Here is a 25,554-nt window from a genome sequence, read left to right on the forward strand (position 1 = left end):
GGGAAAAGCCAAACTAATCCCCAGTGACAGAGAGATTAGTGTAGGGTGCTTAGCTGAGGAGGTGGCAGCTTTTGGTTTAAAAACTGTAATTCCCAGGGCTGATTCCCACACTTTCTCTGCCTGTTGGTCTCAAACACTGAGTGAGCTGGTTCCTGCAGGGAGGAGGGAAGGATTTGGAGGAGGAGAAGGAGGTGCCACACTCACCTGCAGGGCGCTCTCCAGGCACCTCTGCCACTCATAGGCGTACCTCTCACTCTCCTAGTGCAAAGGAAAGGACAGGCTCAGTCTTGTTCCTACACACATTTCCCTCCCTTTCTCCTACACAACAGACACACAGCAGACAGGTATTTTAAAAGCCTATTTGCAGATTAGCTCTGTGAATTTTTAACAGATCTGTTCCTAATCTCCCCCCGTTCTTTCAAGATTTTCCAAGCACCTTAACTCTAAAATTTGATTTCTGGAAGTCAGAAGGAGTTTCAAAAGAAAGAACATACAGGAGTAGGTAAAAGGTTTCACTGCACACACCTCCTCCTGACACATTTGTTACAGTCTGCTGTTCTAGCAGTGGGGATTAGCAGAATTTAATCTGAGTCCTTTTCCCATTTCTTCTCACGATGAGCTGGAGAAATAACTAGCAGGCAGCCAGAAAGTGATTCCATTTCCCAAAGCAAACGGTCTCAGTGCCAAAGCTGGGATTAGATTTAAACTGTAACTAATTTCCAGTCATAAGCTTAGGCTGCAAGGTCAAGTGATTCTGTGTTTCAGACAAGAGCGTTTTCCACTTCCCTTTAGAGATGTAAGAGAAGAAACTTCCAGGTTCCACTCACAACATCCAACTGCACCTGGACACCATCTCACAGTCACACCCATATTTAAATAAGTAAGGCCCCAAAAAGCTGGATACAGAACCCCCTTGATGTCAGTGCCAGCTCAGCTGTGTTGCAGACAGTTCCTTACCTCCACCTCCCCAGTCAGGTCCTTGTACTTGTCCCTGATCACGGGCAGCGCCGGCTTCTCGCTCAGAGTGTTCGACCGGTCCCTGAACGGCTGCTCCAGAGCTGGCAGAGGTGAGGAGCGACTGATTTCTCTGTCCCCCAGGCTCAGGCTCCTCTTATGAGACCCTAAAAAGTCAGGTTATAAAAAGTTATTCCTTTACTCTAAAGACCCAGGCTATTTAAAATGAATGAAGTGGCAGCAAGGGTTGTCCCGTTCCTCCAGAAGAACAAATATTTCTCTTTACTCAGTGACTGCTGCAGATTTCCCCAGTGCCTCAATTCTTACAGGTTTTTGGCACAACAAATATTTTCCTTGTAGAAAAAGACCTGCTCCAAATACCACAGAAATCAATGAGAAGATTCAGGTCGTTTCCAGCAGCCTTTAGAACAATCACCATTAGCTAATTTATAACTGAATTAGGAAAATCAGCCTTTGATAAGCACATGCATCATGAGGTTCCTCCACCACGGGCAGGCTTACCTTGCACAGACAGGTCAAAGGTAGCCAGCTCACTCCTGATCATCTCCTCACTGGACTTCACTTTGCCTTGCGAAGTTGCCACCAAGAAGTCAAACTTGCTGATTTTTGGTTTTTCACTTTGGAACTCTCCAAAGTCATCTGTGGCCTCTCTCCGCAGCTCAGAGGAGACTCCAGTGAGGAAATCAGTGCCCAGGGCTGAGTCAGCTGCTGCTGCATCCTGAGCTTCCGAGGGAGGTCTGGCGAAATCCCCGAAGTCTCCGATGTCGTCGTCGCTCGGAGCGCTGGGGACCGGCCCGGAGTCTTTGAAGTTCGCAAAGGCTGCGAAGGAAACATCCTGCAAAGCATCCTCGCTGGAAAAGGTTGTCACTTTGGAAACTGTTGTCATGGTGATGTTTTCTGAGCTGCCAAACAAGGTCTCCTTCTTCTGGAGGACAGAGGTGGCCGCAGAGGAGCTGCTCCCCGAGGGCTGGGCGAAGCAGGAGAGCTTCCTGCCCTGCTGGACGTCATCCTTGTCGGAGCTGGACCAGTCGTAGCTCGCCAGGCTGCTGACTGCAGAGCCACTGTGACAGCTTCCAAACAGGCCACCCTTTAAGTCATCCACATCTGAAACAAACCCCCACAATTAGGAGCTGAAGTTCAAACGTTAAACTCTCTACGCCACCTAAGAACAACTTGCTGAGAGTCTGGAGGGGCTGCAAGAACAAACACAGTGAATTGTTGTCTCACTGAGGATTGAACTGGAGTTTGCACAAAAATAAGCTGGAAAATACCTGGGCATTTGATACAAAAATTTCTCTGTTCAATGAATGTAAGCCTTGACCTCTGAATGCTGTCTTAACATTTTAAGCTGAAAGTCACCATATCACTATGGTAGTGAAGAAACACTAAAAAAAAAATCAGTTTCTGTCCAGTCCAGGCTGCACAGATCACCAGTTGAGTTTTCTGGCTGCAGAATCTACAATCAAAATATAAATGTTACAACTCAAACACCTTTAATGCGTTATTACATCTTATCAAATCCAACCACACAGAAGACTGGGCCGACTTTTCTACTCCTCTGATAAAGTATTAATTTGATTTTATATTCATGCTTTGATACAAATAACATATAAAAACGTGCTGCAAGAATCTAAAGAAGCCTAGAAATCCTGTGTGAGCTTATCAGGGCTCCTGCAGCGCCGCACGGCCGACTCGTCAAACTTCCAGGTGCCAGCACTGACAGGGATATTGTGGAGATCATGTTTTAACTGAATAAATAGTTTGTAAAAGCTAAGTCTAGAGAAAATCCAATTATTTTGCAGAAAGCTCCAAACATTTATACCCACCTGGCGATTACATGGCCCAATAGGTTCTTCTCCCTGCCAGGGGCAGGTGTGAGATCAGAGCCTGCAGTGCCTGGGGGCTCTGGCTGCTCCCACCCAACTGATCCTTCACTTCCAGACTGAGCCTGATCCCCAGCGAAGGCACACAGAGCCAGGGGCTGGGCAGTTCTCATTAGAGCATGAACCCCCTCTCCCCAACAAACCAGCCCTGCTATCCTACATTTAGCATTTGTTTTCCAGCAGGAAGAATTGTCAGTTTGGATCAGAGACGCGGCCGCTGCGCAGCGCCTGGGGTCCAGCGGCTCCAGGGACAGCAAACCCAGACCACAAAATGTTTTCCCTGAGCCTCACTGGAGCTGAGATCCTGGTGCTGAACAGCACGGGCAGAAGGGGCTGGCACAGTGGGGTTTAACACAGCCACGGTGGGAACAAACTGACTTCCAACTGTCCTCGTTATTCAATCCAGCCACACCAGCCCGAGGATTAAACCATTCTAACAAACCATTTCTGCCTTGGTTTATTCATCTCACTGCAAGGGGAGAGCAGGCCAGGCTCCAGGCTGCTTCCCAGGCATGACCCACATACATGGCTAATGAAAAACCTAGCAAACACACAACACAGGGATGGAGTTTAATGGCCACTGCCACGGGTCAGCCAGGCACAGTGTGTCATCCATCAGCTCCTCCCCTGGGTCTTCCTGCAGCTGCCACTTAGCCCACGACAGCATCCCAAATCCAGACCTGAGCCCCCTGCACACAGACAAGATTTCCAAGTGCCACTTGAATTCTGGATGTGCACAGCAGCAGCTTGCAGAGGGTAAACACCGAGAGATGAAATCACCTGCTCCCGGCACAGAAAGAAGGCTCTGAGGTGAAAGGAGCTGCCCGGAGAGGGGCCGGTGATTTATCACCACAGACCACACCTTGCGCTCTCAGGCTTTTGTTTAAAGAAGGGAAATGAAAGCTTTGCATGAAAGAGAGAGCCAGAACCACCTCCGACACGTGAGCCAGCTGTAATTAATCCTGGGATCCTGGAAATACCAGCAGGTACCAGGCAGGCAACCTCTGTTTTCCCTTCACTTTGTGTTGACTCCAAAACCCAGCGAAGATTTGAGCCTCGCCATTGATCCGGTGCTCCCGGGGAGGGAAAGGGAAGAGCCATGATCCCACTCCGAGGATCTGCACGCTCACATTCTGTTGGGAATTATTCCTTTGATAACTGCTAAGATTTTCAGCTGCAAACACATCCTAAAGGACCAGGTCAGGCACTCCTGATCCAATCCTGGCTCAGGATCAGCTGCAGGCTCTGGGGGAATCCTGACCTCACCTGCAATCAATAGGGCAGGGCAGGGGGGGCAGAACTATAGTTTAATTATTCACAAACTAAGACTCAGGGTTCTCTGTGTGTGAATTCAGGCAGACATGAAACCTCTGCAGAGGTGCAAGGGCTGAGGTGAAAGGTAATAGTTTGATTCTGTACATTTGATTTTGTCTTTGATAATTCCAGAGGGATCACTCCAGTGAATACACTTTTTCCCAGGAATATTATATTACAGGAGAAGCACTGCGTTCAGAGTCAGTGTTTACAGCTCAAGCAGTCCTAAAACAATTTAGTGAGAAGTATGAAAAATAAGAATGTGGAACCCAAAGTCCAAGCTGCCTGATCATCACCTGGGACCAGCTGCACCCGCACGAGCCAGCCAAGGCAAAGCACTGGCTGCCAAGTTAATATACAGTTAAAGTAATACAGTTAAAATACTGTTTCCCAGTGTTATCTCATCTCCAGAAAAACTTGCCACCCCTGATTTGAGCCAACTATAATAATTTATTTCAACTACCAAGGATTAAGTTATGGCTGGAGGCAAATTACAAGCTGGAGCCTTCAATGTCAACAGTGTAATCATTTAAGGAAAACCCTTGACAGCATTAGTGACTGTCTAAAGAAAACTGAAAAAGACAATTCAGGGACATTGGAATAAATTTAGGGATTTTAGCCAGCATAGGAGGCTTTCAAGTTTTTGTATTTCAGTGGATATTAAATTCTGATGAATAAATATAACTCTGGTGTCACGTTTTGGTTGTTAGGGTGACACAGGTGGTGGCTGTGGAGCTCTGTTCCCAGCAGAACAGCATCAGTGCTGTTACCCTGGGAACATCCCCTGCAGCCTGAGCAGGAATCCAGAGCCTGGATGGGGACAGGCACCACCTGCTCACTGCTTCCAGTGGGTCCCCACCTGATAAAAGGAGATGAAACCGGAAGAAAACGGAGTTTCATGCACTGCTGCTATCAGTGTCATGCCTGTCAGCAACCAGAAAAATCCACAGCCCATTTCTCAGCTGGGGAAGCCTGGAACAGTTAATAATAAGGGAATTATTCCCATCTGCTTTCCCTAAAGAATGGCCGTAGCTAAGATGGAAACCATCAAGAATGCTGACTGCAAAATAAATAAAAATGAAGAAAATAGAAGAGAAAAGCCTCCAAACCTCATGGAATTACAGGATTTGCTAATTATTTGGAAATGATCATGATAAACGACGTTTCACAGCAAAACAAAGCCCCTGAGCTGACACTGGGAGCTCAGTCCCACAGAGGCCCTTGGGAAGGCCACGGCAAACACATCCACACCCTCCCTGCCAGAGGCCTTCCCGGGATAAACCAGGGTGGGTAAGCTCTGCTGGGTACAGAATTAACCCAAGTGAGGGCAAGGGAGTGAATCTGACTGTCAAGTCTGGACAAAAATGTAATAAATACAGTCATGAACGTTCCTCTCCCTCCTCCAGGAATGACTGGCTGAACAAACACAAACAGCACGAGCCCTGCAGAATTAGGTCTCAGCTTTATGTTCAAAGCTTTGGTTTAAAAAGCTTTAGGGCTGGGCACGACCAACTGATCCTCCAGATTCAAGCAGGGGTGTTGTGGTTTTCTGCCTTTTTCTTTTTTTTTCCTTTTAAAAACTCTCCAGCTCGGTGTAAAGAAGAAAAGCCACACTCTGCTTCCTGGGCTGGTTTTTGTTCTTGTGGCAACTCCAAAACCCCACAACATTTTAACCATTCCACATCGCAATTATTTTTAGCTTTTTACCTTGTCTGCTAATTTGATGATAATCCCAAGCTGTCAGTGGCTCAGGATTTGGAGGAATTTGAAGTGACATAATTGCGTGCCACAAATTTGCAGTTGTCATTTATGTTTGAAAGTTTCAATATTTAGAAGGCAGAACTTCCCAAATGGAAAATTTACTTTGGGGCTCTGGTTAACTCACACTGGATTAGCTAAATAAATATCAGAATATTATTTAGTGGGCTTCTACTCATAAAAGTCTAGATAGCAACACAGTTTTTTCAGCACCGACTCGCAGAAACAACCCTGCCACCACACATTTCCTCCACTCCATCCCTCTCAAACACAAATTCTTGGAAAAATATTATTTAGGCTGATATGTAAAGATTCAGAAGGTTACAGGGAGTGAGGTCAAAGCGTTGGAAGAGGAGAAAGAAGCTGACCCACACCCTGCTCTGCTAGAGAAAAGCACCCACCAGCTTAAGGGGATACCAGAACCTTAAACTCTGTATTTTTGAGGAAAAAGAGATACATTGCTGGTTTGCAACAAATCACACACATCCCCACGTTTTCAAAATATGCCAAGATAATATTTATTAACACAGCAGGACTTACAGATCACAAAAGATAGTGATACAGAGGAGCTCAGAAGGGAGGTACCAGAGTAAAGCATGCAGGTCAATACTTGCAGAAGAGAGATATCAAAGCAGATCTGAAAAGGCACATTCACACAGGAAATGTTTAGTTGAAATCAGACATTAGAAAAAGCAGCAAAAAAACCTGAAGTTGATTAAAATATACAGAAATCTCCAGTAATGCCAAAGAAAAAGGTGTTTTACAGGTGTGTCAGTGCAGCAGATAACCCTTTGAGAGTGCCCGGGGCAGGGCTCCTCCCGCTGCAACTGGGGCAGGAAGAACAAATTAGGTTCACTCAACAGGAGCAGGTGCTCATTCAAATGCTTTCAACTCGGAGTGAAACGTAAATTTGGTGTAAAAGAAGCAGGCTGGTTCAAACTAACAGCATGCAGCCAGTGCTCAAAGGGTTATACGGAGTAAATGCAAGAGAAATCAGGCAACATTAGTATCATCTACCTTCCACACAGAGAGTTAGAGCCAAGTTTAAAGAGACTGTATCCCCTTTGGAGACAGAAAAACTGGAAACCTGTCATCCCTCAAGAGACCACAGGCCCTGGCATGGGAAGCAAGCCAAGGATTTCTCTCTAATTCCCAGCGTAAGCACCTACCTGCCCATACCTGGAAGCTATAAATGTCAAACCTCACAGCCAAGGGACAAACACCTCTGTGTGGGCACGTCACAAAGTGAAATCATCTCTCAGCACCTCTGTCCTGCTGCTGTTCCACTGGAGATGTGACACAGGGCTTGCACACATGCAGCTCCCCAGGACAAGTCTCCCTTTTCCCAGCAGTGATGTGACAAATGTCCCTTTTTGACATTAGATTTACAGATCGAAGGGAACGATGAGGGGGAAAAAAAAAAAATCTGCTTTTTAACTTCATGTAAACTGGAAAAAAAAAAAAGGACTTGACCATCAGCAGTTCACAGCTTGAAATGCATCAAACACACAGAAAGGAACACATGAGCACAGGAATGTTTGTAGCAGAGTGTCCGGAGCACGTCCTGCTACGAAATCCTAACAGTTAAATGGAGCAAAACTCTCCCTTTTGGAATAACATCTAACTTGGCACCATAGGAGAATACAGACTTGGTTAATAAAAATAGCTTCTAATTAATACTTCAGAGTTCAAAAGTTTAGCAACAAGCACATGAAGGGCTAACCCCTTTAAACAAACCAAAAAAAAAGAGGCTTTCCTGCCACAAACGGCAACTATTCATCACGGATTGCTGTGGCAAAAGCACACATCCTGTAAAGAGCTACAGAAGTCAAACTACCACCAAAAGAGGCTAGAAAAATATTAGGAAAAAGTGCTTTCAAACCCAAAGTAAACATTCAAGAATACACTGTAGGTGCTACGTTTTGACAGCTCACTCAACTTGGAGTTTTCCCAAGCAGTAATATGAAAATTAAATGTCTTTGCTAATAAATTATTCCTGATATTTTGTACCCTGTTAGAGAGTATCTTCCACGTCGAAGTTGCCAACTTAATTCTCTCCCCTACTGAAAAATATCATATAATGCAAAATTACAGTACTGTATATTTTTTCTCTACCCATATCTGCAAAAAATGGAAGAAATATTTCATGTGGAAATAACCAATTCTTGCAGTAAGAGCTTTTACATGTACAGTTTGTATGTTCCCCCTGTTCAGAAAAGCCTTTGACTGCATAAAACTTGTCCTAGAACACAGTAATGGTTCCCATGTTGTTGAAGGCCACAGAACATTTAACTACAGCTTATCTCCTATGTATATATGAAAAGAAAAACCAGGACACTTGGGAAATTTGTTTTATGATATGTGATCAGGTCAGAGATGGTCAGTTCACTCCCTCAGGAATGTTGTCATAAAGGGAAATTAAAGAAGGTGGAAACCTGATAAGGATAAAGTGAAAGTCCCATGGTTTAAATTTAGGTCCAAGAGCTTCCAATCATGAGACCAGCACTTGCAGCCCCTTGGCACAATGATTCCCATGAGGGATTTAATACTGGAAGGTGTGTGAAATACTCTAAAACTGCAGTCCTGCAAAATCCTGGCTACCCAGACTGAGCCCCACTGTAAGGGGAATACACTGGTGTTGGTGATTAGTCAGCTTCTCATTAACAGCCCCAATTAGTGACCCTCGGGAAGCGCCAAGCAGGGGAAGTCCCCAAGCCAAATGCTTTGTGGATTAAAGTGAGACTCTGCCATCACCTTGCTGATATAAATGGAATGATATTGTTTGCACTGGAGTATTTTCCACTCGAGTCCCTTTAAGTGCCAATAGCGAACAGGTATCAGTATGATGATGTTAAATCTCAAAAATAAACTGGCCTGGAGTTCAAACTGTTGCAGCTATTTATAGTCTTCTAAGACAAAAACTAAAGAGTGCCCTGCTGAGGGGCCGTGGCTGGTGGGGACACACACTGAGGAGTCTTCCACTACTGAAAGACGAGTGCATAATACTGTAATTGAGCACAAAGAACACGGAATCTGCACCACCTACGTTACCAGAGCAATCTAACCAGTTCCTCACCTGCTGCTGGTGGATGCTGGCCACTAACTGTTGGCAAATCCAAAGAGCTATCAGACATGACATGCTTAAGATCTCCTCCCACATCAGCCAGTTTCATGTCAAACTGAACAGACAGCGCATCTTCGGAGTCCTCCTTGCCCACGCTGCTGCCGCCAATGGAAGGCAGATCCAGGGATTTCACCGAAGCAGAGTCTTCTTTGGCCTGCTTGAAAGCTGCCACTTTGTCCACCAGCGACTTCTCGGCGCCGCTGGAAGAAAATTTGTTGGAGTGGAAGTCAGCAAAGTCATCATCGCTCTTCACCGAGGAGAGCGCGCTGTCCTTGGCCTCCTCGAAGCCCGCGCTGGAGCCTTCCAGGGACAGCTGCTTGAAGATGTCGTATTTGGTGGGCGTAGCAGTGGTGGCAGAGCTCTGCCCACCCTTCACTGCGCTGGCAGAGGAGCCAGCCTGAGCACTAGGGCCAGCCTCCAGCTTCAGTGCATTGTATTTGTCATCAGGTTTTTGTTCGGAAAACCCCCCGCTGTTGTTGAAAGCCATAAAATCGGCAAAGTCATCTTGTCCACCGGCTGATGCGCCGTTAGAAAATTCCCCAAAAAGGTTGAACTCTCCAAAGTCATCAGCTAAGCTTGAAGTTTTGCCGGGCGCTGGCTGGGCAGAGGCGGACGGAAGGGGTGGGGGGGGAAAGGAGCCCGGTTTTGAGGTGTTAAACGCAGGTGGGAAGGATGGCTGCTTGTTTTCTCCAGGAGAGGAAAAGAGCTCCAAGTCTGACAGATTCAAAGGGGCCTTGGCTTGTGTTGGCTGTTTTGGCTGAGTGGGCACAGGAGGGAAGGGCGCAGGGAAGGTTTTGTCTTTTGAGGGTGGCTCTAACGGGGAGATGCTGTCAGCGGTTTTGAAATCTGTGAAACCATCGTCGGCTCCCGTGGGCTTGAACTCTGCAAGGTTTTCTCCTGGGAAGAAAAAACAGGGAGAAAACAACAGTTAAACCCTGCACAGCAAATACAGAGCATTCACACCATGCAAGCAAGCAAATTATTTCATGCAATGTCAGAAAGTTTTATGCAAACTGTTTAAATTAAAGACCTCAGGGTGCACACGGAACTGCAAACTCAACTGCCATGAACCACACAAGTGTCAAGGTCAGTGATTCTACTTTTCACTCCAGCAAACACTTAATTCTCTCAAATAGCCTCAAAGTCATATTAAACTCCCTTTACACTGAGTTAATATCAAAACACACTATGACAAATAGATTCAAAAGGAGATCAATGCTGCCTTATTCGGCCTCCACGCAAGTTCTTCTCCCCACCTCATCCTCCTCGTGTTTGCCAAGCAGTGAATGTAATTTTGAATTTCACTTTTACCAATACAGTATTTGCTTTTTACAGAAGCAATTCCTCCCTTCCTCCCTCTGAAATACTGCAACTTTCTCAGAGGGGATCACCAGAGGGCTGAGACAAAACCAACACGAGGAACAATGTTTTCAATGAAGTTTCATTGAATAGTTTGGTGTACTAATTTTGTAACTTTCTTCTTTTGAACATGAAAACATTGTTTAACCCATTCACCAGCATGTACATACTTGGACTACTGGTAATTTTAAAGTATTGATGCTGACTTTAAGACAAGTGTCCAATAAATAGATTTTTTTTCTATTTTAGAAGCACACCACTAGCATTTAATTCTTAAGCTACCACACAGTGTCATACTTTAAATTAGTTTAACCAAGATTAAAAGAAGACTCTTCATAATGGTAGTAAAGGACCACAACTACACCTGACCTTGTATTCCATTCTCCCTCCCCTCCAAACCAATTCATTTGGCTCAGCAACAACACAAAATATTCCTGAAATTGCCACTCATTGATCAAAACTGCAACAGCACAGCAAACTACACTTACTGAAGAATTGCAAACTTTTCCATTAGAAATGTAAGCTGGTGAAAGGGTTAAGAGTGGTCAGACCTTGACAGCAGGCAAATACAGCAACTTTCTCTATTTTAGAACACGTACAGAAAGAGATCAAATGTTATTTCATTTTACTGCAAGCATTTAATCCTGAAGAGGTTCCGAGCATGAGAAGCTCACAAAACACCACAGGGGTTTCATAAATGAATGACTCCTTACTTAAAACAAATTCCAACCACACCACTGCTTTAAAATAAAACTCAGGAGCACCCAGAAGAGATGCCAATCTTCCAGAAATACCATCAGCATATTGTTCCAATAGGATATTGCCCTGTTTTTCCAAGATACTTCCTACCAGGTTTTTTAGAGAAGCAGCACCACCATTATTTTAGAACTGCAGAGATGGAAATTCTGCAGCTCAAAGAGAAATGCTAAAAATGATAATGAAAATATGTTAAACCCCCAGTGCTTACCCAAGTATTTGCTCTCTGCTGGTTGCTCTAATTCCCGGAAAGCGCTGTACTTGTCCCCTCCATCTAGAGAACAGGAGAAAAGAAATACATTTACACAGAGAAATGACGAATTCATACAGCAAATGTTGTATTAATTGCTCTGATTTTTAACTATTAATATCTTATCAATGGCAAAAAGAAGATATATTACATTTTACAATAAATTGCTCATAGTGGTTATGTATTTGTCCTTTTACCTCCAAAAGCAGCTGCACTCTCAGAAGGCTTCTCAGCTGCCATTCCTTTAAATACAGCATATTTATCAGCTGGTGAGAGCGGCTTATTACCTGGGAGTGGCATTAGTAAAGAAGGAACACTAAAAACAAAAGAGATAAAAGCAAAGTTCCTTAATTCATCCATAAGAAATCTGCATTTCCAGGTTTTATTTAAAGGAGCCTCTTAAGACTACACAATTTGGTTCCTAAACCTAAGTTATGCCTTAATGAGTGCTTAATCCAGCCCCTGATGTAAATGACCTCAGCTGGATAAATTCCCACTTTATCTCACCTAATCATATTTCTTTAGGTCAGAAGTCAATTTGCACCATTCTTGATTCTAATTTCTATCAAAACCATGAACAAAACACTCCAGGGACTATACACCAAGGAATTCTCAGCCCAGGAGAGAACAAGCACACAGACACACCCCAGGAATTACTGCTGCTTCATTTATCCCTTTGAAAATTCCCCCTGATAGAACCAGGTACAGTGAAGAGTTAAAACTGCACAAGATTTTGAGAGCTCCATACTTTCAGCTGATTCTGATTCTATCTCATTACATACTGCAAAATTAAGATAATAAAGTGGGATCACTGTTCAAAGGAAGGAAAGGATAACTTCGAATTTCTGTCAGTGCCAATCAGGGAGTTCAGGCAGATCTCTAGTCAGCAAAATAAGGATTAGTGCACAGTTACACAAGCAAGTCTTTTTGCATAAACACACTCTATTTTATCCAGTAAAACTGCCACAACAACCTAACACCTTGTTAGCAAATGCTGGAAGATTTAGGAGAGAGCTTTGCCTACCCTCCACACAAGCCCTGTTATCAGACCTTGGCAGCTCCACACAACAACATCCTTTACATATGAATGATGCATTTTACCTCTAGTTTGTGTCATTCACATTGAAAACCTGAATGAATTTCTATTGCATTCTTCAGCCTGGAGCAAGAATCTTTCCAGAGCCATTTAAATCTCCTTATCAGCAGCCTACAAGCAACACACAAATGAAGCACTTGCACACATGTGCTGATGCTGGTCTGTGATGCTTGCAGACAGACAGTGCAATGGCAAAAAAATAGAGCTTATGGTAATATAATTAAATTTCCCATCCCTGCAAAGCAGGCTATTAGATATGCAATCTTGGCAAATGGAATGGTTAATCAGCTGTACTCCACAGATGGCTTTTTTTAAAATAAAGCTCCATAAGCAATTAGATTATAGCTCATTGTACCATTTTGTTCAAAACTGAACGCTTTCACAACTGAATAAAGAGAATTGCTGCAGTGAAAAAGAAATACCATTTTTTGAAATTTTTTTTAATGATCCTCTACTTCCCATTGTGCAATTTACAAACAGTTTTCTGTCAAAACTTTCAGTAACAGATTAGCTTCAGCTGCAAAACGACATCTAACACAAGATATACTTAAATCAGCATCTTCAGATCCATGTGGCACTGACATCCCTGGAAGTGTCCAAGGCCAGGCTGGACAGGGCTTGGAGCAATTTGGTCTAATGGAAGGTGTCCCCACCCATGGCAGGGGGTGGAACTGATGATCTTTAATGTTCCTTCCAAACCAAAACATTCTGGAATTCTATGCCATCAGCAAAACTGAATTTCTTACACAGAAGCCATTTGCCATGGTGTAACAGAACAATTGGGTTGAGCATCCCCATTTGATGTCACTGCTGAGGAAGCACCTGGTAATCAGGGCTCACATGGAATTCAGAGTTCTCTTTGCCTCTAAGAACAGCCAGTTCCTACCCAGGAAATGTGTCTGGCTACAATTAGACACCTGGGAGGTGCATAAAGAGGAAAGAAGGCTGACATTTTCTAGTCTTTGTAGACCTTGAAAGGTTGATTGTAAACTATCAAAGGGAGGAAACATGTTTATTTATTTTGTTATACAAAACCTGCCTGATCAGGAATTACATCTTGTCTCCCAAAAGAAAAGCCAGGACTGCTGGAGTCTGAATGATGCTTCAATTGAAATTTATAGTCACGTATCAAAAGTTTAGGCACTGACCAGAGACATGACAGAAACACCAAGGATCTGGTACCTGCTCCGGTGCTGTGAACTGGCTGCTTTGGCTGCATCCCCCTGGAAGTCAGTGAAGGAGTCATCCAGGGAGCCAGACTTTGAGGCATCCTGAAACTCCTGGAAGTCATCATCTTCTGGTTTTACTACCTGAGTTACAAACAACACACAAATTGCTATGCTGTTGGCTCTTCAAATTGTCATATAGCATGAAAGCAGCTCGGAGCAGTGTGATTAAGAGGGAAAGCAAGAAGGAAAGGAACCTTTCAACACAAGCATCATCAGCATTTCCACTTTGTCTGCACCTTGCCCTACTCAAACACACACAGGATTACAGGGAGCAAGAATGAACAACAGGTGAATAAGGAACTTGACTTCTTTCACAATAACTGTGTTATTGATCATAGCCGTGTCTTATTTTAATACAGAACAAATATTAATAATTTGAATGAATAATTTAAAATTAATTGCACCGCAAAAAATATTTTCTGAAGGATGAAGCATGTCTGCAAACAGCAGAATTTAACCCCCACATGATCTACCTTTGTAAACTGAAGGTTTTCAGAGTTCTCAGCTCCTGAAAATTCCTATTTTACCAGCTATTAGTGTCTGTTGTGCAGTTTAACCTGAAATTCCATTTTATGTGCAATACAAAACCCTAACTACAACTAAATCCTCTTTGTAATACAGAACACTTTTGTACCTCTTCTAATACCACCAAAGAGAGCCGAAAAAAATAAAAGAACGCCCTCCGTGGCACTTCACGTTTTCACACATCACGTGCTGGATTTCAGCTCTGCTTTTTTGCCATTTACTTCAAACCTGTTATCACCATGCAGGTTTGGAAGTGCCAGGCTAATTCCCTTGCCAGGGAAGGGGGGTTTCCCAGGCAGGGAGCGAGCTCACCTGGCCGGGCGGGTAGGAGGGCAGGAACGCTCCGGATGGCTGTGCTGCAGCTCCTCCCGCTGGAGCCGGGGCTGGGGCCGGGGCTGGGGCTGGTGCAGGGCCAGGGAGGCTCATGCCCAGCACGGAGGGCCCGATGCCCAGCCCCACGGAGGCCGCGGGGGCGGCGGGCAGCAGCGGGGGCTGGCTCACCCCACCGGGCAGCGGCACCGGGAACCCGGAGAGGGTGGGGACGGGCGCGGCTGGAAACTGGTTCAGCACGTCGGGGCTCAGGGCAGGGATCCCTCTCTGCAGAGGCAGCAAGCAGACAGACAGTTACACGTGTAGCGTTGATAAAAGGGTGCATTGTGCTCTCAGCTCCAGCTGGCAGCTTGTGGTACTGAAGCCAGCACCTGGTCAAGCTCCCAGTAAACCTCCCACACCCAAATGCGCCGTCAAGGTCCATGTAAGTGGATCATATTCAATATAAAATTACTGAGGTAGGAAAAGGCCTCCAAGGCCATTGAGTCCAACCTTTGACCCTCCCTGTCAGCCAGCCCAGAGCACCCAGTGCCATGTCCAGTCCTTCCTTGGACATCTCCAGGGATGGGGACTCCACCACCTCCCCGGGCAGCCCCTTCCAATTTTTAATAACCCTTTTCATGAAAAAACAGAACTTTAGTTGACGCTAAAGAAAGTACTAACTGAAATGTAAGTGATGAAATTGATAAAATTCTAATCCCACTGAAGTTACAAAGGGCAGTTTCTCCTCCAGACTTCAACAGAAGCAGCATTTTACTGGACGTGGGCACCACCAGGCACTGGTGCTGACCCACAGGCCAGGGCAGGCTGCTCAGGGAGATGCCAGGCGAGAGCCATACCTGAGCCACTGCTATCATGGCCAGCACGGAGTAGAGCTCCTCCTTGGTGAGCTTCCCCGGGGTGGTGCGGTTGGCCAAAGCCCAGATCTGCCCCAGGGTCTCCCTGGGCAGTCCCGATGACATCAGGATGGGGTAGAGTTTGGCTGTGTCTATTCCAGCAGGAGTCAAAGTGGTTTCTAGGATTTTCTTATACAACTCTGTTGTGAGGGAGGCAGTGTTAGACAGTGACAACTGCTCTTTTCCAATATTGCTTTTCTATGTTATTTCATGGTATCGAATCAGCAGCACTCAGTGTAAGGTAAGGCAACAGCATTCTGGCACTGGATTGCATCATCATGTTTCATCTAAATGTGTTATTGGATGGTCTTTACAGACAAGTTTAACTCAAGCAGAGAAATATTTTATATGAAATACACTTAGTGCTGCAATTCAAACCACATTTCTACAATGAAATTGCAGGATAACCCCTATAAAAAGACAGCTCTAAGAGCTTTATGTATTTAAACCTCAGTGTAATCAATATTTACTCCAGCATTTCATTTTCTAATCACTGTGTTATTTACACATAGAAGACAAATAGCCTTCAGAAATGAGCCTGCCTAATTACAAGACATGCCAAAAACCAGAATACCCATGAAAGCAGCATTATCAGCAATGCAACCTCTACTGGGATAAGCTGCTGTCATAAATGTTTAATCTAGAATTTATTAACATGCTCGAGTAAAACCTGTATTTCTTTAAATGCAGATAAAGCCACCATAAATATGGAACACATCACAGACACAGGATTCATCTGATGAGGGAACAAGGCTTTGATCAGTAAGTGGCCATGCAAGCACAGGTACATTCACACCCTGCACTGCCCACCTGGCCAAATGCCCACTGGTTGGTTTACCTGGGACCAAGCTGTCGTTGTAAATCCAGGCAGGCATCATTTGCTGGATGGGGTCCTGGGGAGGGAACACTCCAACTCCTAAACGTATTCCATTCAGTAAGAAAAACAGTTGTATTAGGACATAGAGTACAATGATGTTAAGAGACTACACCACAGCTGGTCAGCATCACTCAGCATTTCAGGCAAAGATTTCAGATAGGAATCACTGTGCTCAGAGGAAGAACAGATACTGCAGGAATAGGAAATAATAACTAGAATGATTTGGCAGTAATAGATTATAGTTATGTATGTAATGAAATAAGGAGCTCCTCACGTGCTTCCCTCTTCATGCCCAGATGTACAGAACCTGAAGTCTCACTGTCTTCAAGTTTCACAGCAGCAGTTCTGTGCCATCACAAATTCAGCTTCCCATCAACTCTCTACTATTAGGGCTATTCATGGAATAAATAAATCCATACCTACCATAAAACCCACAGTGTTCCCCCAGAACATCCTCCCCTGGGAAATCCACAAACAGCCCATAGACTGAACCTTGGCAAGATCATATCCCATGTCCACAAACCCGTATCCATTGCTCCCAGTGTTCAGCTCCAGGGGACACCACAGCCACCTTCACTACTACTGGCTTCATAACATCATCTGCCACACTTCACTCCCTGAAAAATGGTTATTTCCTTCTCCACTGTGTGGGCTCTTCCCCTCAGTCTCCCTCAGCAGATTTTATGCTCATATTGGATGGAGCTCTGACCAAAATCACCATCATTTCAGATTTCATTGTCTTTCCAAGTGCCCCTGCGTCTCCTGTCTTCCACATGGATTCCCTCCTGACTGCAGTCTAATTTCTAATCATCCCACAGCTCCAAGCACATTCTAATACAAGCGATTCCTTTCATTTCACCAACCAAGTAAAATAAATTTGCTACTTCCTCAGGTCTCATTACTCTTCAGTTTTAACCCCCCTTCCAAACTCACTCAACAGTTTTAATAAAATCCAAACTGGAACAATACCTTGTTTTAAGTTTTCATCTAGCCCATCTTTTAAATTTTCATCCCTAAAGTACAGATGGTTTTAGACATAACATGTACGAGCAGCAAATTGTCTGAGAAACAAGTATTAACTAGCTAAGAGTTTTAACCTGGCATTTTATCATCCCCTCTAGGTTAAAAGATTAAAACCCACCACGACATTGACCATCTTTAGTGGTAAGTTTCCCCTAAATAGTTTTCAAAAATATCTTTAGAAAGCACAACTTCTTTTTTCCCCAGGACAAGACAGAATGTTTTAAAACAGCGAACCTGATTAAACAAACACGTTAAAGGTGATTACAACAATAAACTCACATGGAGAAAGTTCAGAGCAAAATCATGGCAGTTACACTTTGAGCAAGGAGCAGGAGGCACTGACATATTATTCAAGCAGGCGTTCAGAGCAAAATTACGCAGGGCTGGCCTCGGAATTAGTGAACAGAGCGTTAGCACCAAGCAGCATCTCATTAGATTGAAATTCTGTCAAATGTTTCGATTGCTCACCACACTCTTCAACTGCTCTGTTTTGTTCTGAAGCCTTGTGCACCTCTGCAGCAGCAGTGGGGCCACTTTCATGTCCACCTACAACATCCCAGTCACTGCTGGTGAGACTGGGATGGGCTTGGCTTGCAGCTGAGGCTTTGTGCCCAACTTCGGATGTTTTAAGTTTGGTTTGCTCTTGTTCAGATTCATCTGGGCCATTAGCTAAGGCTTTCTCCTCCAAGGAAGAGCCTGAATAAACAGCAGGAGCAATTATTTATACTTTGTTATGAACTGCCCAGACTGCAATTCCACACTTTTCAAAGGAAAAGTACTTTTGGTACCACTGATGAGATGATCAGCCCCAACTCAGACCAACAGCACCACCCTCCTTGGATACTTTCAGAGCCCGATTCTGCCCTTTACTTACCACAAACACAACAAACTCAACAAGCAAAAAACAAGTAAGAGGAGGAAGACATGAAACTATTTCTGTATTAGGATTATTCCTACATAATCATCCAGGCATCAGGAGCAGAAGTGGCCAGTATCTACTTACACATCTCCAAAATTCTTCATCTCACCAACATTCCCTCAGCCTCCAAGGGAGGAAGCACACAAGTGCTCCACAGCAGCATAATCATTATTTCTTATACCACCATCTCCACTTTTTCTACCACACAGACTTAGGAAGATGCTAAAACACATGATTTAATTCACCTAAGATCAGGTACGTGTATATTTAGCAGTATTTGGATCTACACATGACTTGCTTTTACAGGCAGTTCTCAGGGAAGGGAGAAGGGGACTTAAACCATCTTTTCCCATGGATCAGCAGGTTTCTGCTTAATTGCCTACATATTATTTCTTCCAGCCACACTAAAAAAAAAACCCAACAAAATAAGTCAAGACTCTGTGTAGCTCAGAAGGTGACATGTAAAAGAAGATACTTTAGAGTTACCTGGTTTATGGGTATTGGATGGAGATGCAGAGGTAGGAAAATAAGGAACCTGCCCAGTTGTACCATGCAGGGTGGATAACACTGGAACCTGGGCTGGAGGGACAGGTTGGAGCACAGCCCTCTCTGAAAGCAGCTGCCCAGCCTCAGTGGCAGGATGGAAAGGCTGAGAGGTGGATTGAGGCACCACTTTGGGGGTTTCAACAGGGCCTTGCATAAAGTCACTAAATTCTTCATCATCGAGAAAAGCAGAATGGGAAACAGAAACAGCAGAATGGGATGGTGTGGGATGATCTGCAAATGGAATGAACACACAAGGCAAAGTGATGAGGAATAAGGGTCATGGGTGGGAATGTGGGGAAAGTGGTAAACACTGGGAATACACAGCAAATGGGTGAGCAGCAGCAGTGTGGAATGTGTGTGGTGACAGATGTGAAGGCTGTCACTGCCAGCGTAGCAAACACAAGGTAAAACTGAGCAGCCACTTCCAACCACGCATCTTCCCTCCCAGATTTTTAGGATGTAAACGCTGAAACTTGGGTCTTAACATTGGCTGTGAAAGTATTCTGTCTGTTTTTAGCACACAGGGTCAAAACAAATCCAGAGGTAATATTTCAAACTGGACATAATAGTGTCTGTCAGGGGCACATTCTCCCTCAAAGGAATGTTTTATCCACAGAAACTCTGCAATATATCATAAGATACAAAAGAAATGTCTGCTCATGTAGACAATTTTCTGCTTGATCCCTTCCAGTGTTACCCATTTTAACAAAACTGGTAAAGGACAGGCAAATCTAGAGACAAAAGGAACTTGTCAGAGACCACCTGTAACTGCAAAACCATCAAAGAGTAAATCCACAGCAGAGACACAAATTTTATATAGGAAAAAGCCCGCCTAGATAAGCTTTGTTTCAGGCCAGACACTTAAAAAACTACACCACAGACCATAAGAAATCTTAAGTGGCAATTGTTGCAAGTGTAGCTACTGAGAACACAGAGGCTTGGTTTGACCATGCCCAGCGACACATCAGGCAGCTGTGACACCCACTCACGTCTTTCTACACTGTTTTGATCATTCTTAGCACTTAAATAGCACTTCTCCTCTTCAAAAGCACTCTGCAAAACATTAATTAATGCTTTGACTAGAAAAGAACAAACGCTTTATCAATTTCCTTGATGTTTCACATTTAGCACAGCACATTATGGTTTCTGTTAAAGATTCTAAGTCTTTTAATATAAAAAGGCTGATATCTAATATTTTACCCTCATACCCTGACCAAGCAAACAGGTGCTAGAATGACATTTGATTTTAAAAAACTGTTAATCCACTCATTTTGTACCACCAAATAAAAATACTTGTTGGAATTAGTTCCCCCTGCCGAGGATTTCAAATGTTGGAGTTTTATTTTCCGTTGGAAAATGAGGAAAATTACAAACCTGGCTTTTTTGGATGGGTTGCTGGTGTTGGGTGCATTTTAGCATCTCTAGAAAAGCCATCTAAGTTCCCTTTAATGGCTTCCAAAGCATCATCTCTGCTTTTTTCACCTGTCTGAAACACCACAGAAAACATTTTGAAAAATTCACAGAACAGCTCAGTTTTCTTTCAATACCCACGCTTCTTCAACACCAGAATTAACAATGCTTGCTGCTGGCAGAGTGGGTAAAGGACTGACTCTTCCAGAGGTTTTTCAAGCCATAATCTGGCATCTCATGCAATTCCCCACTGATTTGCTTGTTGAAAGAGACCCTCCCATTAAAAGCTATTAAAAAAACCTGAAGAAAGAAACACCCCACTCATTGTCAGGCCATACCTTCGGCTTCACACTGCTCAGGAGTCTCAGCTTTTGCTTCTGCTCTTCAAATTGCCGCCGTTTTCTCTCCTCCTCTAAGAATTTCTGCTGGTGCTCAAACCTCTTCCTGACGGAAAATGATTTAAATATATATAGATATCTATAAATCATTTTTATGAGAATTTTCGTGGCAGGTTTGTGCTCGATTTCTCCATTTCTACTGTCTCAAATTCAGACAGTTTGGTGCACACGTTCCTGCTTCTTCTCAGACCTGGACAAGCACTACAGACTTCAGAGGCAATATTCAGCCATATTCTACAGCCCTAAATGGATCAGACTGCAGAGGCAGTGGAATATTCAGCCATATTCTACAGCCCTAAATGGATCAGACTGCAGAGGCAGTGGAATATTCAGCCATATTCTACAGCCCTAAATGGATCAGACTGCAGAGGCAGTGGAATATTCAGCAATATACTACGGCCCTAAATGGATCAGACTGCAGAGGCAGTGGAATATTCAGCAATATTCTACGGCCCTAAATGGATGCTGCTCCAGAGAAAGCACATCTCCCCCTTACAAAAGGATTCCCCAAGAGTCAGTGAAGCATCACTTACTGCTGCTCCTCTGCAAACTGCTTCTGCATGTCCGGGGTGTACTGCGGGGCGGCCGGGCGCATTCCCAGGAACGAGGCCTGTCCCATGTAAGGCATTCCGGCCGCGGGCATCGGCCCTAAGGCCATGCCACCCTACAACCAAACAAACCATACAGCTCCAGGGTACTTTTTTTCAACTCCAGTGTGTATTTTTTCCCCCCCCCCCCCACAGAAAAAGCCAAAGCACTGGCAATGCCAAGCTGCAAAGGGGGTCGAGCCCATAAAATTCAGCGTTAGGGAGTGCTGGAGGAGCAGCGGTGAGCAGAGAGCAGCTGCCTCAGTAGATGGCACTCTTCCTCTCCACAAGGATTCTCAGTCCTCACAACACTTGGGAAGTCACTGGCAAAAACCAGGCCTTCAAATCCATACAAGCTGCCCCAAGAGCAGGAAGGCTACAGCCATCCTACACTGCTCAGTACAGGTTTTCTTGGAGTTTTTGGTTCCTACTCTAAGTGATTTCATAGTGCTTTTATATTCCCTGCTGGAGGGCCCACTCCTACCAACCATGGATGCAGGAAAATGTGGTCTAGTCATTTCTCAGACATACCCAGTGAACCAACAATGTATGACAAGAGCCAAGAGGAAGCTTGTCTGAATAAACTGTATCAGAAACATTTGCTGAGAAATATATTCTGGGACATTTAGAGCAGCAAAGCTGCCTAATATAGAAGGAGACAGAAAATAATTTACTTTTCTTACCATTCATTTTGTATTTGGTCTCAGAACACGTAGGAAGAGAACAAAAGCTGTTTATTATTTTTAGACCAGCTCTCATAAAAACATCTTCCTACTATAAATTTCACCAAAATAACATAATAAATTCCAGGTGGGGGAGGGAAGGGAGTGTAAGGAGATGGCAAAACACCATAAATTCAATTTGTGACATAGCAATTTGGTTAGAAAGTCATGCAAAAACATTACATTTCAGCAAAGTGCAAATTTGCACATAAGCACATCTGGCATGAAATAGAAAACAATAGATTAAAAGAGAGAAAACATAGTATTAACTGCTCATCTTTCATTCTTATTCCTCCATTAGCAACAGCAGCACTAAAGACAAAGTTAATTTAAGGAAAAAGAAAAATGAGACAAATATGGGAAGCTGGACAAATGGGAAAACTGGTCAGATGAGAAAATACAGCACACTGAAGACATTCCCTCTCCCTAGAACAAGGTATTTAAAAGGACAGTTTATGATTTGTCACCTACACTTAGGAAACTTAATTGTGTCAATCCCAGCATGTGAGCTGCAAAGGGATGAAACAATTCAGTGAAGTGGTCACAGCTCTGCACGGACTGCAGCCACTCAGAAAGGTCTCATTTTAAACAGTACACTATGCACCACCACAAAACCAAAGAAAAGAAGAAAAAGCACCAAGGAAAATTTAAAAGACAGGAGAGATCCACTGGGGAGTTCTGAATTCTGATCAACACCACACCAGCACTAACCCCACCTGGGAGCAGGTGGCATCTGGGCGCTTTCCAACACGTTGCTGATGCTGTTGTTCCCTTCCCTGCTCAGACCAGGCTGCTCTGATCACACTCAGGTGTCCCAACATGTACAGTGACATCAAAGTTCAGATTCTGACACCTCTGAGTGGGCTAAAACCTCCAAGTTACCTTAACTACTGCTGATGCTGTCCTTGCACTACACCCTCATCCCTCCTCCCCAACAGGGAGTAAGGTGTGCCAAACCCCCCCGCTCTCTATCCAGATCCCCAGGAAACTTGGAGAATTCTTGGAATCATGAGAAATATCTTCAGAGGGAATACTACAGAAGAGATGTCCCATGACAGACTAATACCCACACTTCAGCTCCCAGCCAAGTTCCACCCTCTTACCCCACTGCAGTTGTGAGAGGACCATGGCCCCAGCTGTCCCCCCTCAGCCACACCCAAGGCACCTCATGTCCTTGGACAGGAACTTCCCACAAGGGAATGCAGTGATAGGACAGAGGGAATGGCCTTAACCTGAAGGAGGGCAGGGTTAGATGGGATATTAGGGAGAAATTCTTCCCTGTGAGGGTGGGGAGGCCCTGGCACAGGGTGCCCAGAGAGGTGGACTCCCCATCCCTGGAAGTGCTCAAGGGCAGGTTGGATGAGGCTTGGAGCAACCTGGGATGGTGGCAGGTGTCCCTGCCCATGGCAGGGGGTGCAATTGGATGAGTTTTAATGTCCCTTGCAACTCAAACCAGTCTGGGGTTCTGCAGTTTCAGCCCACATTTCATGGCCACACACCTGCATGGTCATGGGTCCAGGAGGCATCTGAGAGCCATAATTCATTCCCATCATCCCTGGCATATTGGTCTGCATGACAGGAACCATTGGGAATCCTTGCTGTTGCATAGGAATCATCCCTGCAATGAAACATCAAACAAGCTAAGTGCCCAGTTAATGTTAAAGCTTTTTTTCCCCCCTTCCCTAACCCTGCCTCCCCCATTTAATTATTCTTTTTTGTTTACTATACCAGCAAAGGAAAGTAAAAAACTCCGAGTTGTGCTGGGCTGTTCAAAAATAAAAAAAATTAAATTTGCTACACTGCAGGCAGCCACAGAATTTCCTTAGTTTAAACACTGGTCAGTCTATAGGGAAAAATGCAATAAGGCTTTTCAATAACTAAGCTGATGAATTCTCCCACCATCCTAAAGATTCTCTGTGGGCTTCTTCCTGTATAATTTTTGGAAGGGTCATTTCCAATTAAAAAGATTTAATTAACCAGGGTGACTGGTGCTGGTAATTCCCATTTCTCTAGAAACCAGCAGCTTCTGAAAATAAATCTTGGGAAATAAAGTCAACCTTTCACAAAGCAACTTCACGCTCTGACCTGGCTGGATAACTTGTCTGTAGGTCAATTAGCACACCTTAGGTTAATTAGCCCACTACAAGTGTTAGAATGGTAACAGTATTTGTCAGTAAAAGCTAAACTTGAACAAAACTGGACGAATCAAGCTGGAATGTGTTAATTCACTGCATAAAGCAAGTGGGTTATGTTTCAGTATCTTCCTAGCTCACATTTTGCTGTCTTGGGAGACAAACACTAACACACACTCGTTACCAGCACACCATGAGGTAATTATGCAAAATCACTCCAGGAGGGCATGACACAGGCAGGAATAGTCCATTAATCAGTACCTGAGATTTTAATAAAAAAAACTCTCCATTTTCCCCGTAAGTTCTCTGCATATTTTCCCCTAATTAAACAAATAGCACTGCATCAGGAATGAGAACAAAGGCAATTTAAGGTTGAGGCTTCTCCTATTGTATTAATACTTTCCACACAGGTTGTGACTTTCGTCCCAGGGTCCTGCTGTGCTTTGTAAATATTTACCAGGTCTTGCAAGACCCGCACAATATGGGTATACACAGCTGGGAGATGAAGCAGAGAGAGGTGAAATACCACACAAAATAACACCAGAATCTAAAAGGCAAATTCAGATTAAAAAAGGGAGATGTAGTTTTCTGGACCTTTAATCTAGATTCTGGTGACACTGCTTCAACAACACACAGGAGGTTTTACCAACAGAGGGGTGAGGGTCATTTTAGCAGAGCTGAATTCAAGGGCAAAAACCAGCTAGGGGTTCAATTAATAATCATACCTCTGAACATCACTGCAGACCTGGTTTAGGTCCAATTTATCTAAACAAAGTACCTTGTGCTCAAAAAGTGAAGTTGATACATACCTTGAGGGGGACCTAAACCACCTGCGACTGGAAACATGAAGCTGCAGGAGGAGAACAAGATTATGTGAAATTTTGTCATTTTAGTGCAAATATCCGTGATTGAAAATCTACCTCGACTTCCACGTCAGCACCATCCCCAGGAGCCTCCCACATTCTGGTCAGCACTTGCATCTGCTCCTGCAGGTCCCATGGAACCCCAACCCCATCACAGGGGAAAATGTTATCCCTCAGCGGGATCCCCAAGGCACCGGAGAGCCCCAGCAGCACTGTCAGCGTTGTCACAGGCTGCAGAGCCAGGAAGAACAGATCTGATCCTCCCAGCAGCCCTGAGATGGCTTTGACTCATCCACATCACCCACAGGAGAGTTTCGGCACCCACACAGGTTGGGAACAGGTCAGTTTGTTGTGTAGGCTAAGCACAGAATGAATAAACATCTCCTCTTGGAAGTATCTGACTCAGCAGGACCATTAACTGCACCAGACAACACTTCTCTGCTGCTTAGGAACAGCTTTTCTGAAGAAAAATAAACTACCAAAAAAACCACATCACTTTTTGTCCCCTTTGAAACATCACGCATCACAAAATAATGGAGCTTCTATTTTCTCGGTTATCTAATTACAACAAAAATAGCACCT

General features: G+C 44.2%; 1 protein-coding gene across 5 annotated transcripts in view; it reads right to left on the bottom strand.

Annotated features, from left to right (window-relative positions):
- SYNRG (synergin gamma) overlaps positions 1-25,554 on the bottom strand; it is a 37,421-nt gene that overhangs the window by 8,888 nt on the left and 2,979 nt on the right. For 3 of the 5 annotated variants that reach the window (XR_014226993.1, XR_014226994.1, XM_082294658.1), the window contains exons 2-18: positions 24,919-24,959; positions 23,477-23,595; positions 21,202-21,332; positions 20,609-20,714; positions 20,235-20,346; positions 18,801-19,091; positions 17,864-18,091; positions 16,334-16,411; positions 15,439-15,635; positions 14,582-14,866; positions 13,698-13,825; positions 11,617-11,735; positions 11,381-11,443; positions 9,007-9,951; positions 1,477-2,079; positions 958-1,121; positions 205-258 (exon numbers count right to left, since the gene is read on the bottom strand). Coding sequence is in view for 3 of the 5 variants with exons in the window: in XM_082294658.1 (XP_082150784.1) it covers positions 205-258; positions 958-1,121; positions 1,477-2,079; positions 9,007-9,951; positions 11,381-11,443; positions 11,617-11,735; positions 13,698-13,825; positions 14,582-14,866; positions 15,439-15,635; positions 16,334-16,411; positions 17,864-18,091; positions 18,801-19,091; positions 20,235-20,346; positions 20,609-20,714; positions 21,202-21,332; positions 23,477-23,595; positions 24,919-24,959 (3,664 nt within the window). In the remaining 2 variants the exon portion in view is untranslated. Of the gene's footprint in view, positions 1-204; positions 259-957; positions 1,122-1,476; positions 2,080-9,006; positions 9,952-11,380; positions 11,444-11,616; positions 11,736-13,697; positions 13,826-14,581; positions 14,867-15,438; positions 15,636-16,333; positions 16,412-17,863; positions 18,092-18,800; positions 19,092-20,234; positions 20,347-20,608; positions 20,715-21,201; positions 21,333-23,476; positions 23,596-24,370; positions 24,430-24,918; positions 24,960-25,554 lie in introns of all 5 variants that reach the window. The other 2 variants (XM_082294659.1, XM_082294660.1) reach the window with 2 other exon arrangements.

The sequence above is a fragment of the Coloeus monedula genome (assembly GCF_965178545.1).
Source record: "Coloeus monedula genome assembly, chromosome: 20".
In the NCBI taxonomy this organism is placed as follows: Eukaryota; Metazoa; Chordata; class Aves; order Passeriformes; family Corvidae; genus Coloeus; species Coloeus monedula.